Genomic DNA, 18,183 nt, shown 5'->3' on the forward strand with positions numbered 1-18,183 from the left:
TCAGCAGTTTATGTACACCCAGGTTCTTCTGAACACCAACAGTATTTAATTGCTCATCATTTAATGAATATTCCACCTTTCTACTTTTTCTATCAAAGTAGTTGACTTCACATCTTACCACATTATATTCCTGGATGCAACTGGATCCTCGACTTCCTTATCGGGAGACCACAGTCAGTGCAGATCAGTAATAACATCTCCTCCTCGCTTACAATCAACTCAGGTGCACCTCAAGGATGAGTGCTTAGCCCACTGCTCTACTCTCTCTACACTCATGACTGTGTGGCTAGGAAAAGCTCAAACACCATCCATAAATTTGCCAATTACACCACTGCTGTTGTAGACTCTCAGATGGCGATGAAGAGGCATACAGGAGTGAGGTAGGTCGGCTGGTTGAGTGGTGTTGCAACAACAACCTTGCACTCAACATCAGCAAGACCAAGGAACTGATTGTGAACATCAGGAAGAGGAAGTCAGGAGAACACACACACTCCATGACTCTATGGGCAAAGGCAGATGGGAATAGCTCGCTAGGCAACACAGTCCATATGGACAAGTTGGGCCGAAGGGCCTGTTTCTATGCTGTATGACTCTATGATACCATCCCTCATTGAGGGATCAGCGGTGGAAAGGGTGAGCAGCTTCAAATTCCTGGGCGTCAACATCTTGGAAGATCTATCCTGGGCCCAACAGATTGAAGCAACCATGAAGAAGGCATGCCAGTGGCTCTACTTCGTTAGGAGTTTGAGGAAATTCAGTATGTCACCAAACACTCTCACAAATTTCTATAGATGTACGGTGGCAAGCATTCAGCCTGGTACGGAGGCTCCAATCCATGAGATCGCAAGAGGCTGCAGAGGGTTGTAGACTCAGCTGGCTCCATCAGGGGCAAAATCAAGGACATCTTCAAGAGGCGGTGCCTCAAGAAGGCAGCATCCTTCACTAAGGACCCTCAACATCCAGAACATGGCCTCTTCTCGTTACCATCAGGGAGGAGGCACAGGAGCCTGAAGACCCACACTTAATGATTCAGCAACAGCTTTTTCCCCTCTGCCACATGATATGATAAAGATTTCTCTGAACAGTCCACGAACCCATGAACACTACCTTGTTATTCCTTTTTGTTGGCACTGTCCGTTTATTTTTTTAATTTATAGTAATTTTATGTCTTTGCCTGTAGTGTTGCCACAAAACAATAAATTTCACGTCATCTAAGTCAGTGATAATAAATCTGATTCTGATTTCATCTGCCTTTCACTTGTTGTCTGCAACCCCCAGTATCTCCCTTCATCCTCCTCATAGCCTAGAATGCCACCTAGCTTTTAGCTGGCAATTAAGCTTGCAGGTGACCAATCTCAGTGAGGACATTCTTATTGAAGTACAGCCATCTCACACATTGTAAGAGGGTCAGATAGGGAAATATTCCATGCATTAAGTGCTGTCATTCTGCAGTTCAACACTTCAACCAATGGTCTTACAGCTATATGCCCATTAAGCTGCAGCTCGGATCATTCATCACCAAAGAATCATCAATTTCTTACAGTTGAGTTGCTCTGTTCTAGCCACTGCTATAAGTGTTTGTTGCTTTTCAAAATTGTTTCAGGTTTCAGAAGTCTATAGGAAGCGATAGGTACTGCAAATTTTTTGTCACCTCTGGCTTTCGCAAAAAAACTGTTGCTCCCAAACATGATTAGACATTCCTTTAACAAAACAATGTGTTTGGGAGAAAGAGAACAGGATACAGAGATAAGGACAAGTCGAATGAAGACATAGGAGCAGGAAGAAGGGCATAAAATTAACATTTCATGCTGACTGATGTCACTATCTGTTAACTATACATATTTTAAGTATAGCTTAAGTACACACACACACACTCATCATTTCTGCACCCAATGCTACTAATGTCACATCTGTTGTGTGTGCATCATGAACATCAATGTGGATTCCTAGAAGTTCAAGTAGTTCTAATACATACGAATGTAGATCTGAATGTGCCACATGATGTGATAGATATATTGTTGTATCAGTCTATGTACCAGCACAAGCACTTGCTCTCCATATGTCACATGGAGTATATGTATTTGCCAGGCAATTATTTACATCCTGAAAATATTATTTTGGAACACACCCCACTAAACATATCCTATCAGGAGGGTAATAATAACACATACTGACAGAAGGGAACTGATCGAATAGCCATCAGAAACAAGGCACTTTGCTAGGCAAACAACATTCCATCCCCATCTAAGATGTCATTTAGCTTGAGAAGGTCTAGCTTTAGTTTAAGAATTAGCTATTATTGGCCCTCTCTAGTCTGAGTGATAGCACTGAACGTGCAGCAGCAGTAAAGAAGGCTTTTACATGGAAATAAAACAATTATCATCCATCACAAACGATGCCAAATATTTTACAGCCAAATTTAAAATATAGTCACTACAGCCAACACAGGAAACGCAGTAGCCACCTAACAGTTTCCACATAAGTGATAACCAGGCAACATGTTTTTAGAGAAATAGCTGAGGTATAAATATTGAGTTCTAATCACCGGAACGGGTCTCAAACCCACTGCATCAGAGGTGAGGGTGCGACCGACTGAGCACAACTGACAATAAAGGAAGAATGACTGTTTCAGGAGTCCTTCGAGTCCTTCGAGTCCTTCAATTCCTACGTGAAGCCAATTGGTTGGTTAAACATCAGCTGGGGCACTAAATTACAAACCATCCACAAAAGAGCCACTCAATTACAACCTCTCCACACCAGGCATATACAGACCTCATTTAACCCACTCTCCACTCATAAATGAAAAATAGCATTAGTGAGTGACCAATTCTACTCATAGCTTCAGAAGCACCGAAGCCCATCTAAGCTCCCACTTCGAAATCAGAACAGATGTTAAAAATAACGACATTTTTCATGGGAGGCAGCGTTCAGATGGAGGACATTGCCATCTAGTGGAAAGGAGGCACAATTGCTGAGCAAGGATCTCAAATGAAACCCAACGAACTCTATATATTTGTATTTAGCACTGCTCAGGAACAGTGCAGCGCAGGAACAGGCCCTTCGGCCCACAATGTCTATGTCAAACACGATGCCAAATTAAACTAAATCTCTTCTGCCTCCTCATGATCCATATCCCTCCATTCCCTGCATATTCATGTATCTTTCTAAAAGTTTCTTAAACGCCACTACCATATCTGCTTCCGCCACTACCCGTGGCAGCTCACTCCAAGCACCTAACACTCTCTGTGTAAAAAGCTTGCCCCACACATCTCTTTTAAACTTCCCCCCTCTCATTTGCATGCCATCCCCTTCTTTACCACCCTATCTACTTGCGTGATCACTTTCAGGAAGCTATGGAATTGGACGCCAAGATCCCGCTATACATCAATGCTGTTAAGGGTCCTGCTATTTACTGTATGCTTTCCCCTTACATTTGACCTCCCAAAGTGCAACACCTCACGCTTGCTCAGATTAAATATCTGCCATTTCTCCCCCCATATCTGTAACTAATCTATATTCTGCTGTATCCTTTGACAACCTTCTTCACTTTCCACAACTCCACCAATCTTTGTGTTGTCTGCAAACTTACTAACCCACCCATCTACATTTCCATCCAAGTCATTTATACATCACAAACAACAAAGGTCCAAGCACCAATTCCTGCGGAACACCATTAGTCACGGACCTCCAGCCAGAATAACACACTCCACTACCCTCTTGTCTTCTATGGACAAGCCAATTTTGAATCCAAACCACCAAGTAAGGATTGGTATTCATCTTAAGCTTCTGTATCAGCCTACCACAAGGGACCTTGTCAAATCCATATAGACAACATTCACTGGTCTACCCTCAATCATCTTCATCACCTCCTCAAGAATCTCAACCAAGTTTGAGAGACATGACCTGCCCCGCACAAAGTCAATTTACACATGAAGAGCAAAGTTTGAGTTCCTTTCAAAACCACAGGGTGTTCAAAGTTACTTACACTAGTAGTACTAATTAAGGTGTAATTATTCTTGTAACACATGAAACAAGTCAGCTGATTTTGCGCAGCAAGATAATTTGTTCTTAATGGTGGTGGTTGAAGGATAAGCTGTGGCCAAGACACAGGTGATAACTGCCTGGACCTTTGTTGGGCTGTGGACATCTGTGGAAAGGTCAGTATTTTCTGCCATCCCCAAGGATGGGTGGAGTTACACAATTCTGGCCCAGCAACAATGAATAAATAGCAATATATTTCTATATTGGAATGGTTTGCAGTTTGAAAGGAACCTGTACCTGATGGTTCCTCCGTGAACCTCATGTTCTGGAACTATTCCTATTAATTTAGAACACCTTTGATCCAAATGTTGAGTGGGATGGTTAAGTGGGATCTTTAATGTCAACAGTACAAGTGTGGCTAGGCTTCACAAATGCTATATCCAGAACTGGTTAAAGATAATCTTTAAAGATCTCGAAGCTCTATAAGAAAAAAAACAGGGTGTTTTCGCCGTGTCCTGGCAACTACTCTCCCAATCATAATCTTCAGAAAAAGAGATAACACACAACAGAAACAGAAGAGATGGTTGAGCTTTACCTCTGGGTCTCATGAGCAAGAAAACTGCAAGAGGGGAAATAAAGGAGCCCTTCCTTCACGTGCCAATCTGACCGTTTAACTCTTGAAAAGACAATAGTGTTTCCTTCTGGTAATTTTTTTTTAATGTTTCCTTGGATGAACTTAACTCCACACTTGAAGCTATGATATTTCACCACTGCTGGCATCCAAGTGACTGTTGACACCAAGGGGGAAGCGATGAATCAAAGCCAAGGCTGCTGTCCATTTACCAGGTCTGTCGACATTTCGGGTCGAGACCGTTCATCTGGTCCAGTCTCAATCCGAAACATTGACTGTCCATTTTCTTCCACAGATGCTGCGTGACCCACTAGGTTTTTGCTCCAGATTCTAACATCTGCATCCAACATCACTTTTGTATCTCCAAAACGTGGAAGTCTGCCTGACCTACCCTTGTTTAAGATGAGAGGCAGCAATTTCCTCTACAACATCAAATATTCAAAAGATCCAGCATATGGGGTTCATTGATGTTACCTGGCACATAAAATCTGTCATTACACTGCTTATTTGCATATTGACAAACTTTCTAGGCCTAGAAGACTAGCTACAACTTCTGGCTGGTTGGTCAATTGTTAATCAGGGAACAGCTGTTGGACACCAAGGTTCAGATGAGGGTGACTGATTGCATCACCAGTGTACCCTTTATCTTTTCATGTCTCTTTTCACCTCAGAGTATCAAAAATCTTCATCTGTTCATTTAAAGATCCGTCACTCCAACAAAAGTCTGTCCCTTCATTCACGTCTCTTAACTTTCACACAGCAAAAGACACGATGGTCCCGTTAGGGCTTTGCCAAAATAGGAAGGTGCGGCTGTTGCACCATTAAATAAAAGTATTGGGTTTGCCAACGTCAAGTACAATAGCCAGTCACAAGATGTCGAGATGAGAACAACCCCTGTATCTGGTCTCTGGTTGTGAGCAGACCGCACGCCGGTGGGAGTCGTCTCCAGGTGCAGGACGATCCCGGGCTTCGCCCTCCGAGAGCAGCCTCGGCACCCAACGGGAAAAGCGCGAGCTGCCCGAGAAAGCGCGGGAGAGAAGCGACGTTGTGATTGGAGGATCGACGAGCGCGCGAACGAACCAGCGCTCTGTAATTGGACGACGAGCGAGGACGGCAGATGGCGCGCAGGTGTGGCGGTTATTGAGCGCGTGGAGAAAGGAATTGGCGGGAACGTTTGAAATTCAAGCCTCAACGGCAGATGGCCGAGCCGATGGAAAGATCAGGAAGAAGGAAGAGTGGAGGGTCGCCCTAGAATCGACACCATTCCATGTGGGGCCAAATAAATACTGACCGGTTACTGTCTCTCACCACTTTCTGTACCGGTCATTTCCCAGCTCGGTTATTGCCCTCCTGGCTATTCACCTCTCCTCAGCCATTGCCCCCATCGTTAGGCCTTTGAACACCGCCCACCGTCAGTCAGTCCTTCCCCTGTCGATGTCCTATCCCGGCCCATTGACCTATTTCCCCTCTCTTGGCCATTGCCCAACCCCCAGCCACTACCACTGCCCTCTCCTTGCCCTGATTGCACACAAGAAAGGGCAGCAGACATATGTGACCACCACCCTGCAGTGGACGCTTCATGGTGCACACCAGCTTGGCTGGAAAATAAGGCTGTGATCCTTCATTGTTGCTAAGTCTAAATACTGGAAGCATGGGAGCACCTTCACCACACTGGCAATGGTTCAAGAAGGCAGCTCACCACCACTTTCCTGTGACTGTTGGAAAAGAGAAAAGAAAGAATGTCCTGTTGACAGTTGGAGGGGGAAGAACTATCTTCATCTTCTTTGCATCCCCTCAGGATTTTGGGTGATGCATTTTTTTGGATTCTGAGGTGACTGATGAGACCAATGTGGGAATGCAGCTTCTTCCACAGATGGGAGGATAATTTGTGCCATTTTCACAGGGCCTCCGAGTGTTCCTGATGCAAGAATTCAAGGTTCTCGATACCATCCTGAATACTGCTTCTCCACTTTGAGAGGTCATGGACCACAAGAGACATAAGGGATGTTGCATTTTTTCAGGGAGGGTTTGAGCACCACATAAAATCTTTTCCTCGGTTTGCCTGGTGATCTTTTTCTATGACAGAGCTTGGCATAGAGTGTTTCGGGAGATTGATGTCAGAATGCAAACAATGTGGCCCGCCCAGTGAACCTCAATGTTAGGAATGCTGACTTGGGAGAGGACACTGACTTTGGTTCACTTTCCAATGATTTTGGAGGAATTTTCGTGGCGGCATTGGTTAAATCTTTCCAGTGCCTTGCGATGACTACTGTAGGCATTCCTGGTCTCAGAAACATGTAAGAGGGCAGCAACCAAGAACATTATCCCTGCCTGAGATTTTGATCGTTAGATATTCTTTTCCTCAGTCAACCAAAGGTTGTGCTGGCACGCTGAAAGCAATGGTGAATTACAATATTGACGTCTTCCTTTGCAGAGAAGTGGTCACATTTTAGGATCTCATCATGAACCATTATTGGGGAGGCTGGTGTATACCGTGGAAGAAGGTTGGTACATGATTTTTATCTTGAGGGTAAGGGCCATCCTCCCAAAGTTTCAATGAAAAAGCCGATGATGGTTTGGAGCTCAGCCTCCAAGCACACGCAAAACTCACCTACATTTAGCAACTCGACTACTGAGGTATGGATGACTTTAGTTCTGAAATATATGTATTATAGATTGAACTGTTTCTTATTAGTTCTGAAGGTTAGCTCCACTCCCATGGAAGGTTTGTTGGAAGTGAGGTGCAGCATTGCAATGAGAAAGGTTGAACCAAATGTCAGGACAGCCTTATTTGATACTAGTCCTCATTAGAATTGGCTCTGTTGTAAACATATTGATTAGGATCATGTCTTGCATGCCATTATAGAACAAAGGTGGAGTTGAATTTCTGTGGGCAGATGGATTTGACCAGACAGTCCTTTCCAGTTAATGGATTTAGGATTTAGTGAGGCGATAGGAAACCATGTGTAGTGTTTGGTGCCATACACACAAAATGCTGGGGGAGCTGAGCAGGTCAGGCAGCATCTATGGAGGGAAATAAACACTGTCCTACTGTCCTTTCCTATTGGATTCCTTCTTCTCTAGCTCTTTGCCTCTTCCACCTATCACCTCCTAGCTTCTCACATCATTCCCTTTCATCTACCTTCCTACCTCCCCGTCTCACCTGGACTCACCTATCACCTACCAGCTTGTTCTCCTCCCCCTCCCCCTACTTTTTTTATTCTGGCTTCTGCCCTCTTCCTTTCCAGTCCTGATGAAGGGTCTCAGCCTAAAACGTCGACTGTTTATTTCCCTCCATAGATGCTGCCTGACCTGCTGAGATCCCCCAGCATTTTGTGTGTATTGCTCCAGATTCCAGCATCTGCAGAATCTCTTGCATCTCTGTAACGTTTGGTGCCTTCAATGTGTCCATTGTGCCCCTAGATAGACAAAATTCATACTGCAGTTCGGGGAGCAGCAAGGAGGTGGTTAAGGAGAATCCTGATGATGACTTTCTCTGTGGCAAACAACAGATATCACTCTAGTTACCGTGGTCAGACTTGTTTCCCTTCTTGAAGTTGTAATGATTATAGTATCTCCAGGTCCTTTGGTACAACTTCCTGTTCCCAGATGTGGACGATAACATTGCATATTTGTGACTGATGTTCTAAAACTTAGCAGTGGATACCATCTGCTCCCAGGGCCTGTTTATTTTTTAGCTGAGAAGAGGCTGTTGTAGGATGGAATCGAAGGCATTCACCACAGTTGTGAGGTCTCAGCTGAGGAAGTCTTTGAAGTGATCCTTACAGCATTTGTTGGCTCTATCTCTATCCTAGGTGTGTTCACTGTTCTTGGGGTGGGGCCTTGGGTGTTTGGGCTATAGATGAACTTGACAATGCTGAAGAATACCTATTGAGCCTTGTGTGCTCCTTCCACCCACCCACCAATAGGTCACAGGTTTTCTGCTGGACCTCTTCCTTCAGTACACCAATGAGGAGTGATGGAGCATCCAATCCAGGAATATGCCTTACATTTTAATTTAATTATCTCCTCAATCTGGTCATCCTCATTAAACCAGTTCTGATTCTTCTTGGTAGAGGAGCCAAGAATCTCTTCATAGGTGTCGATTATAGTGAACTTCAGGACAACCCCATAAGATATGGATACGTTGTGGCTCCTGTTGACAAGGAGTTGACAAGGTGTCTGTGAGGTGTTTTTTTAAGAAGAGCTGCCTTTTAGGGGTCTCTGAGAGTTGCAGCAACATTTTTGTTGATGCTGATGTTTTAGGGCCAGGTTGAAGGGTTTAAACAGCAAGGAGGGAGGCAGTGAAATAACAGAATGAATTAGGCAGTCATCAATCCAACAATCATTGGCTAATTCATATGACAGCTGATGTGTACATCTTGTAGCCTATTGCTCAATTGGTGATATAATCCAAACAGTGCTTGCACCAGGGATGTTGCCATGATATCTTACACGAGTGCTTTTTTGGGAACAGGGGATTGGTTTTGTGTTCCAAGCATTTTGCCAGCAGGCAGACCCTGCTGAAGTTAGCCTTTCCTATTCTTTCCTTGCTGATCTCGCCTTGCTCTTGGGTGCAAATTTTCTTGCACGAGTGTTAAGATAACCCAGGCTGATCAGTTTGTTCTCCCTCTGGGATATAAACCAGTGGTTTGATCAAGGATGGAGTAAAGGTTTTCTGTAGCCTTGTCTGAAACTTCAAGGTTTGGGGCATATCCACTGATAATCGTAGCATCTCGGCAACATGTTAGACTGAGATAAGGCATTTAGTAATTCTGCCATTTGAGATGCTGAGAAGTCATACTAGCTCAGTCTTGATGGCAAAGCTCACTCTGTAAAGATGACATTGCTCTTCTAGTTTGCCCCTCCAGAAGAAGGTGCATCCACTGCCTCATTCTCTAAGCTGGCCTTCTCTTGCCTACCATGCCTCGCTCCATGCAGTGATATTGATGGCAAAGCATCAAAAGTTTCCCAGTTATGAAAACAGAGTCATGTTTATTATCTTATCACTACTGGAACTGTCCATTCCAGGTTTGGACCTTCACATAATGAATGGAGTGGAAATTGCCTCTGTGTGATCTCTTTAAACTGGGCTACCAAAGCTCACACATTGGTGGCCATACATATAGGTGGCATTCAGTGGTACAAACCACTTGCACACACACAGGACTCCTTGTCCGTTCCTTCCCTTAACACTTCTCACCAACCCACCCACCACCCCACCCTGCCACCAAAATACACACACTTCAGCCCATACTCTGGTCTCTATAGCATGCCCTGTTCCCAGACCTGGTTCTGGCCATCCAACTGCTCATGTTCCCAACTCGTAGCTGCTCCCGCCTGCATTTTTACCCACCTGCATACTGCTTTTAACCAATATCACACATCTGGCCTACAATATATATTTGTTTCCACATCTCATGTTATCAGTGGAAGTGATTTAAACACAATCCCTAACTCTAAGCCTTATCATAGTTACTCCTCGTTCCGCCCAATGTTATGCATTTTTGTAAATAATTTTTTACCAGTCCTCGAGACAGTTTAAGGGAGTCTGTTGACCAAAGCACTTGTGCCCACCACTGAAGTATTCCTCCCACCTGGGCCCCTGCGTCACGGTGACTGCATTCGGTAAGTTCTTTAAATAAATTGATCAGATTCTTCAGATTCTTTTTCAATATGTTGTAAGGTTTTCAATATGTTGTCAGGTGTTCAATCAGCACCGCTGGTTGATATGTTTTCATTGACAGTTCAAACAATGTTTTGGAAACTTTCACAAATCATAGGTGTACAGTATTTAACCACAGCACAATGTTTCATACTCACCTGAGTCAAAAGTTTGTGGGATTGAGCTCCACTTCAGGATTTGAATACCTTGTTCAATCCAAAGTTCAGACTTTCAGGTGAAACATTAAACAAAGGCTTCACGGGTGGCTGTAAAAAAAACCATGGCAGTCTTTGAAAGATCATTAGGGGCAGGAATGGGGGAAGAGCATATAAATTCTTCCCATGTAAATGAATAAGTTGTAATGAATAGGTTTTTAAATTTTGATGAGTTTCTACCCTGGGGTGTTCTCTTGGTGTATTGGCATCACTAAAAACAAATTACCTGGTTAGTTTCTTATTGTGGGACTTAGATTGCATGATTCCAAAATTCCACAAACGCACAGAGCCCTTTCCCAATGCTGGCTTTGCATGCATACCCCTCTGTACCCACCTCATTCACTTGGGTTATAGCCCTCACATTCCAGGTTCACAGCCCCTAAACCTTTATTTAAAGATCATGACCCTTCACCTCCATGGGTCACAGCCTCTTACCCTCTTCCTCTAGAATAGAAGTTGTATCCAGCCTGGTAAACACAGTGATGCTTGGACCACTTAGAAGGTGAATGTTAAGAAGTATTTGCAATTGACAAGTAGGATCTTATCATTAGCCCTTTCAGTGATGTGTTCTGCCTGCAGTTCTCCCCACGAACTAGGATGACCAAGCCTGTCTACAGCGAGCTACCGGACGGAGGCTGGGGTTGGATGATCGTCCTAGCTGGCTTTTTGAATAACTGCCTTTTGATTGGCGTCACCCGATCCTTTGGTGTCTTCTTTGTCCATTTCACACAATACTTTCAGGAGTCTTCCAGCCGGGTGTCTTGGATCACTTCAATGGCTTTAGCAACTCAGCAGTTTGCAAGTTAGTCCTGTCTTCTCTCTTGTTGCTTACCAAGTGATGGGCTGAATGCGCTTCTTCTGTGCTGTTAAATTCCATGATTTCAAGAAGTTAAAATAATTTGTAGTTCTCACTATGGTTCAGTGGGATCAGAGCCCCCTCACCTCACGAGTCAGATTGTGGGTTCAAATCCCGCTCCAGGCCAACAGTTCCAATGCTGTACAGAGGGAGTGTCACACTGTCAGAGGGTCAGTAGTGAGGGGCAGTATTAAGGGAATGCAGCAATATTGGAGAAGCAGCAGGGAAGGTGTGCATCACTGTTGGAAGGACAGTACTGAAGAAGTGTGGCACCATTGGAGGGGCAATACTGTGGGAGTGTGCATTGCCAGAGGAGCAGTGTTGAATGGGTGCACAATGGAAATTCTGCAGATGCTGGAATCTCGAGCAATACACAAAAAGTGCTGGAGGAACTCAGCAGGTCAGGTAACTTCCATGGAGGGAAATAAACAGTCGACGTTTCGGGCTGAGACCCTTCATCAGGACTGGAAAGGAAGAAGGCAGAAGCCAGAATAAGAAGGTGGGAGGAGGGGGAATAGTACACACAGGCAGGGGATAGGTGAGTCCAGGTGAGGGGGGGTAGGTAGTGGGTGGGGGAGGGGGAGAAGATGGAACAAGTTGAGAGGTGATAGGTAGAAGAGGCAAAGGGCTGAAGAAGAAGGAATCTGGTAGGAGAGGGCAGTGGACCATGGAATAAAGGATGGGGGAGGGGACGGGAGGAGAGGAGATGGGCAGATCATCAAGGTGGGGGAAAGGGAGCCATAGGAATAAGAGAAGACGAGAGACTGCAAAGCTTCCTGCTGCTAAAATATGTGCCACTGGACTATACAATGGCATTTATTCAGTTGGTCATTTCTGACAAGATGTCCTTTGCCTTCCCTTATTCCTATGGCTCCCTTCCCCCCGCCTTGATGACCTGCCCATGTCCTCTCCTCCCCTCCCCCATCCTTTATTCCATGGTCCACTGCCCTCTCCTACCGGATTCCTCCTCCTTCAGCCCTTTGCCTCTTCTACCTATCACCTCTCAGCTTATTACATCTCCCCCTCTCACCTTTCTCGCCTATCCCCTGAACTCACCTATCCACTGCCTGTGTGTACTCTTCCCCCTCCCCCCATCTTCTTATTCTGGCTTCTGCCCTCTTCCTTTCCAATCCTGATGAAGGGTCTTGACCCGAAATGCCGACTGTTTATTTCCCTCCATGGATGTTGCCTGACCTGCTGAGTTCCTCCAGCACTTTGAGTGTTGAATGGGTGCTGTGCTATCAGAGGGGCACTAGCTGAGGAAGTGTTGACCTGTTGAGGGGGCTATACAGAGGTGGTGCTGCACTGTTGGAGGGCCAGTGCTTAGTGATTGCTCTGTTGTCAGATGGAGAAGTCTGAAGGGGTGCTGCACTGTCAGAGCAGCAGTGCTGAGGAAGTGCTGCATTGTTGAAGGGTACAGTACAGAAGGAGCAGAGAATTGTTAGAGGACCAATACCATGGTAGTACTGCCACACTGTAGGTGCCCTTTATTCACATGAGAAATTAAACTGTAGCCCCATCTGCTTTTTCAGCTTAATGTAATAGACAGCATGGGGTTACTTTGAAGAAGAGAGGAGGTGTTATTCCAAAGTCCTGAGTTTATTTATATTTCAATTAACCTCACTGAAACATTATCAAATCACTTTTTGTGGGAACATGATGTGCATAAGTTGGCTACTGCATTTTATATAATGCAATAGTATCCTCACTTCAGATTTCTTCATTAGCTGAATGGGATTTGATACGCACTATGTAAATATTAGTTTCTTTCTATAATCTTTTAGTGAAATTGTTCATGGAGTAAATATTGGGCCCAGGATCCACAGATAACTATGCTGCTCCTCATCAAGAATATTTTAGAAGTGACCCACTGAATAAATGCCCAATTAGTATAGTCCAGTGGCACATATTTTTAGCAGCAGGAAGCTTTGCAGCCTCTCAAGTCTGTTCTGCCATATAATGGCTGATTGGTGTGTTAACTGCATGGATCCTGTAACCTTCACCAATCATAAAGCTATTTACTTTAGTTATGAAACTTTCAATTGGCCACCAGCTATGACAATCTTTTGGGGGAGAGAGTTCTAGTTTCCATTACCTTGTGTGAAGAAATACTTCCTGACTTTATCTCTGAACAGCCTAGGTCTGATTTTAAGGTTCTACCTCCTTGTTCTAGACTCTCCCCATCAAAGGAATGGTTTCTCTCTCTCTCTGTTGTATGTCTAATGTGTAATGTTAATGTCTAATACCAGAGGGCATGCATTTAAGGTGATAGGGGATAAGTTCAAAGGAGATGTGCAGGGCAATTTTTTTTACACAGAGAGTGGTGGGTGCCTGGAATGCGCTGCCTGGGGTGGTGGTGGAGGCAGATACAATAAGGAGTTCAAGAAGCCCTTAAATAGGCACATGAATGTGAGGGAAATGGTAGGATATGGACATTGTGTAGGCAGAAGGGATTAGTTTAGTTGGGCATTTTATCACTAATGTAATTGGTTTGGCACAACATTGTGGGCTGAAGGGCCTGGTCCTGTGCTGTACTGTTTTATGTACTGACTTCTTCAATCGTCTTAAACATCTCAGACTCCGTAATGTTCTACACCACCAAAAAAAAGCCCAATCTGTGTGACCATTTTTTCCGTTTATTCACTCATAGGAAATGGGCATTACAGGAAATACTAGTATTTATTATCCATCTTTAAATGCCCTTGAAATGAGGAGGCAGTTAAGGTATAATTACATATAGGCCAGACCCCCAGGTAAGCATGGTAAATTTCCTGACCATCTGGTAGTTTCATAGTTACCATTACTGAAATTAGCTTTAAGTCCAAATTTATTTAATTACTATAGTTTAAATGCCCCCCCCCCCCAAGCTCCATTCTGAGGTTCAAACTCGTGTCTCTGGATCAATAGCTGCTAGATCACCAACAACCATTATGCCACCATAACCCATGTAGTGAGGGAAGGCCACAGTGCCAAAGGGCATTAGTGAGGAAGCACTGCACTGGTGTGCAGTGCCTTAGACTGAGTGATTATGAGGCTGATTTCCTGTTGCCTGTCACCATTATTTCTGACACTGCAGCTGGGCTGTTTACAGGTCTTGAGTCATTCTGATGACTCTACAATGCATCCTTTTCGAGGCCAAAATCTCCTTCTGGTAGGTAGTCTAAACAGAAATTATAGAACTGTGGCATACTTTGCTCCTATATTTCAACATATTTGAGATGAAAGCTAACATTCCATTAGCATTCAGTATTTTGTAGCCGTTGATTAATGCTCACATTGTTTTACATTCACAGGTCCAATAGGGAGTGCATTTGGGAAGCGTTATGGAGCCCGGTCAGTTGTCATGGTTGGTGGAGTTTTAGCCTCCTTGGGGATGCTTGCTGCCTCATTTGGACAGAGTCTTCTGCACATGTACCTCTCCATCGGACTTCTGACAGGTCCGCCCAGTGGTTTATTGATCTCTCTATTTGAGCTCGCTGACTGCTTCAAGATTGCTTGCAAACTTTTATCATCATCAATGTGGCACAGTCAAATATGAAAAGATGTGTAACAGCTTTAATATCTGCCAGGGGCCGTGAGTGATGATTATCATCTCTGCTGCAAAATGTGCCCATCTCACTGAGGTAGCACCACCATGCAGTAAATGCTTTATATTCCCTTCCATAGCTATTTCCTTCTCAGTTATATATTCAATGCTGTTTTGGAAAGAGTAGGAGAGAAGTTGATAAAGCAGAGATTACGGGGCAAAACCTGAGCATTAAATACCCGCAAAATGTCTAAGACAACTAAGAACAGTAACAAGTTTAAGGTCCTGATGAGTTTGAGTAGGAAATTATGAAATAATCACAAACTTTGTCCAAGCAAACTTTATTGTTTCTTGATTTGATCTTCAGGTTTTGGCTGGGCATTGACCTTCACCCCCACAATGGCTATGATCTCCAGGTACTTCAAAAAACGTAGAACCTTGGCAACTGGTTTGGCATTTACCGGAGTAGGCATCGCATCTTTTTTCTTCTCTCCACTCTTTCAGTTCCTCATTGATGAGTACTTTTGGCGTGGGGCCCTCCGAATTCTGTCTGCAATCATGTTGAACCTCTGTGTCTGTGCAGCTTTGCTCAGACCCATCAGTCTGCAAGAAGACCGCTTTGTTGCTTCAAGCAAACTTCTTGATAATGGAACAGAAAGCACAGGGTGTTGGGATAAAGTGACCTCTGCCTTTGATTTGACCCTTTTCCTACACCGTGGCTTTATGGTGTACACTTTTGCATTAGCCCTGATTACAGCAGGTTACTTTGTGCCCTACATCTATCTAGTGGCCCACGGAAAGAACCTTGGACTTATGGATTATGAGGCTGCTTTCGTGTTATCTGTCAGTGCCATCTCTGACACAGTTGCTCGGCTCTTTTCGGGTTGGGTGGCTGATCTCAAGCTTCTCCGGTCAATCCACATGTTATTCCTCTGGAGCGTCCTCACTGGACTCAGCTTTCTCCTCTTGCCCGTGGGGCATACGTACTCCAGTCTAATGGGGCTTAGTCTCTTTAGTAGCTTCTGTGCTGGAACCACTTCCCCACTCATCTTTTCCACTCTCCCGGATATCGTGGGAATTGGTCGGATTCTCAATGCAACAGGGCTCTTTATGATGCTCATTAGTATTGGTGGACTACTCGGGCCTCCCCTGTCAGGTAATGAATGTCAGGTTTGGTATTTTTTTCCTCAACCCCCACTCTTGTGTACATTCTCCATGGGATTGTTGACTAATACTGGCGTACTGCTCCAATGGGTTTCTCAAAGCCTTCACCCATGGTTCCTAAATATAAAATAGTCATTCTTAAATCCATTAAGGAATTCAGGAGAAAATTAGTTAATCCAAAAGAGAAGTGGCACTCCCATAGGGAATAGTCACACTGAGGAGCAGAGGTTAACCAAGAGAAAGCTGGATAAACACGAGGGAGATAGGAATAGAAAGATATGGTGATTGGGGGAGGGGAGTGGGGGGATGAAGGGTGGCAGGAGGCATGTGTGAAATATTAATATCAACTATGGAGCAATTGGGTCAAATGGCCTGTTTCTTTGCTGTTGAATGTTGGAAAGCTTCTCAATCTATGTTCCCACTCAGTATTCATTTCCAACAGGGCAATACAGGTTATCAGCCAGGAGCAGGAATCCTGGCAGTTTTCCCTTTCTATGGCTTGAGTTGGGCTAACCTGAGCAGTTGCATGAAGCAGTATTCATAGTTTGTACAGTTTAGCAACTGTACTCAATGACCCCAAATGGGCTATAATCAGTGGTATTGCTCAGAAGTAACCTGGCCCCTGAAGTGCAGTGGTGAAATCTAAATAACAGCCAGGCCTACATTCAAGGTTCTACATGACCTTTCACAATCTCAGGACATTAAAAGGTACTTCTGGAGTGTAATTACTGTTGTAATGTAGACAATGCAGCAGCCCTGCTAAGCCTAATGGAATTCCCACAGAACATGGCATTTGGAGAACTCTAACAGGGACAGTCAGCACATTAAAACAAGATCTTTTCTATATAGCCATCAAGAGAGTTTATTTCTCCATTTCACTTTCCATGGGAAGGACTGGGAGGTAACGAGGTAGGGGCTAAGAATGGGCATAGAAACAGATGCAGTAGGGAAGCAGCGAATGTGATGACTCGAAGTGACTCAATTTCCCATCTCCACTCTCAGGGCTGCTGGAAGACCAGACTGGAAGTTACAGTACCTCCTTCATGGTGGCAGGTGGCTTCATCCTGGTGGGATCACTTGTCCTCCTCCTCCTTCCGGGTTTCTTTGTCAGCACCACAATCCTGTCCAAGCAATGGCCTGACGATCCTGCCATCCATGAGCCTGATATACAACACCCTGCTCCAGAAAATGACTGTAGCTGAGCCAACAAGCAGAGCCAGGGCTGGGCAGCAGCTTGTAGAAGAGATTCCCAGCCCCAGCACAAGAAATTTGCTTATTCATTTTACATAATCTCTCCTGTCATTGCTTACCCTGAATCAGAGGATTCAGCAGATTCAACTTTGTTCTGCCAAATTGACCAAGTATGATAGAAAGTAAGTGTGACATTCCCTGGAAGTGGATGATGGAACCTAAGGTTCGAGCCATGTCATTATAGTGAGCACGTGGTCAGGTTCAGGTGAAATGGATGGACATTTCAGCAGGGAACACAGTGAAATTCCAGCGTGCAAAAGAACCATTCATCCCAAGTTTCTCAGTCCATGTGGGTATCATGCCTTCATAGTTGATTACTTAATTGTAGACATAATAAAAACAAAAAAGACTTGTACTTGTATAGCACATTTCACCACCTTATGTCATCTTTAGAGACAGTTAAGCCATTTTTGAGATGTGGTCTCTGTTGTAATGTAGGAAGCACGGCAGCTAACAGATACACAGCAAGCTCCCACAACAACAGTATCCACCTGATTTAAAGATTAGGATTTCAAAACAAATGTACCAAGGTGCTTCACAGCAACACTGTCAAACAAAATCAGACAACGTACAGCGAGTTGGGACAAGGTGGTTTGGCACTGCAGCTCTACACAGGTAGCTGATGCGATTATGAACCATGAGGAGGTACTGATCGGGAAATCTTAAACAGGTTGGGGGTCTTTTCCCTAAGGAACGAGAAGACCGTGCACATCACCTGATGGAAGAATATATAAAAGGTCTTTAATATAAAGATGGAGAAAAGATTTCCACAGGGAAGGGACCAGCTTTAGAGGTCATAATATTAGACTGTCACTAATAAGTGGGGCGGCACAGTAGCGTAGCAGTTAGCGCGACGCTATTACAGCACCAGCGATCAGGGTTCGATTCCCGTCG

The 18,183-nt window shown here is 44.4% G+C and overlaps 1 protein-coding gene across 2 annotated transcripts; it reads left to right on the forward strand.

The window, feature by feature from the left end:
- Positions 1-10,147: 10,147 nt before the first annotated feature.
- On the forward strand, positions 10,148-17,627 carry LOC127586665 (monocarboxylate transporter 13-like). 2 transcript variants are annotated; one of them, XM_052044780.1, is made up of 5 exons: positions 10,152-10,240; positions 11,072-11,294; positions 14,642-14,785; positions 15,242-16,030; positions 17,041-17,627. In XM_052044780.1, exons 2-5 carry the CDS (start codon positions 11,090-11,092, stop codon positions 17,238-17,240), a joined length of 1,338 nt encoding a protein of 445 aa, XP_051900740.1. In that variant the 5' UTR covers positions 10,152-10,240; positions 11,072-11,089; the 3' UTR covers positions 17,241-17,627. The 2 variants fall into 2 exon arrangements, with proteins under 2 accessions (XP_051900741.1, XP_051900740.1); XM_052044781.1 differs by lacking the exon at positions 11,072-11,294 and having other exon boundaries at positions 10,148-10,240.
- The last annotated feature ends 556 nt before the right edge of the window (positions 17,628-18,183 follow it).

The sequence above is a fragment of the Pristis pectinata genome, chromosome 37, assembly GCF_009764475.1.
Source record: "Pristis pectinata isolate sPriPec2 chromosome 37, sPriPec2.1.pri, whole genome shotgun sequence".
NCBI classification, from domain to species: Eukaryota; Metazoa; Chordata; class Chondrichthyes; order Rhinopristiformes; family Pristidae; genus Pristis; species Pristis pectinata.

Excerpts from the sequence above, each read along its gene's own strand:
- LOC127586665 (XM_052044780.1), top strand. The coding sequence starts at position 11,090 with ATGACCAAGCCTGTCTACAGCGAGCTACCGGACGGAGGCTGGGGTTGG. Across the intron at positions 11,295-14,641 it reads AGCAACTCAGCAGTTTGCAA|GTCCAATAGGGAGTGCATTT; the intron begins GTTAGTCCTGTC and ends TTACATTCACAG. Across the intron at positions 16,031-17,040 it reads ACTCGGGCCTCCCCTGTCAG|GGCTGCTGGAAGACCAGACT; the intron begins GTAATGAATGTC and ends CTCCACTCTCAG.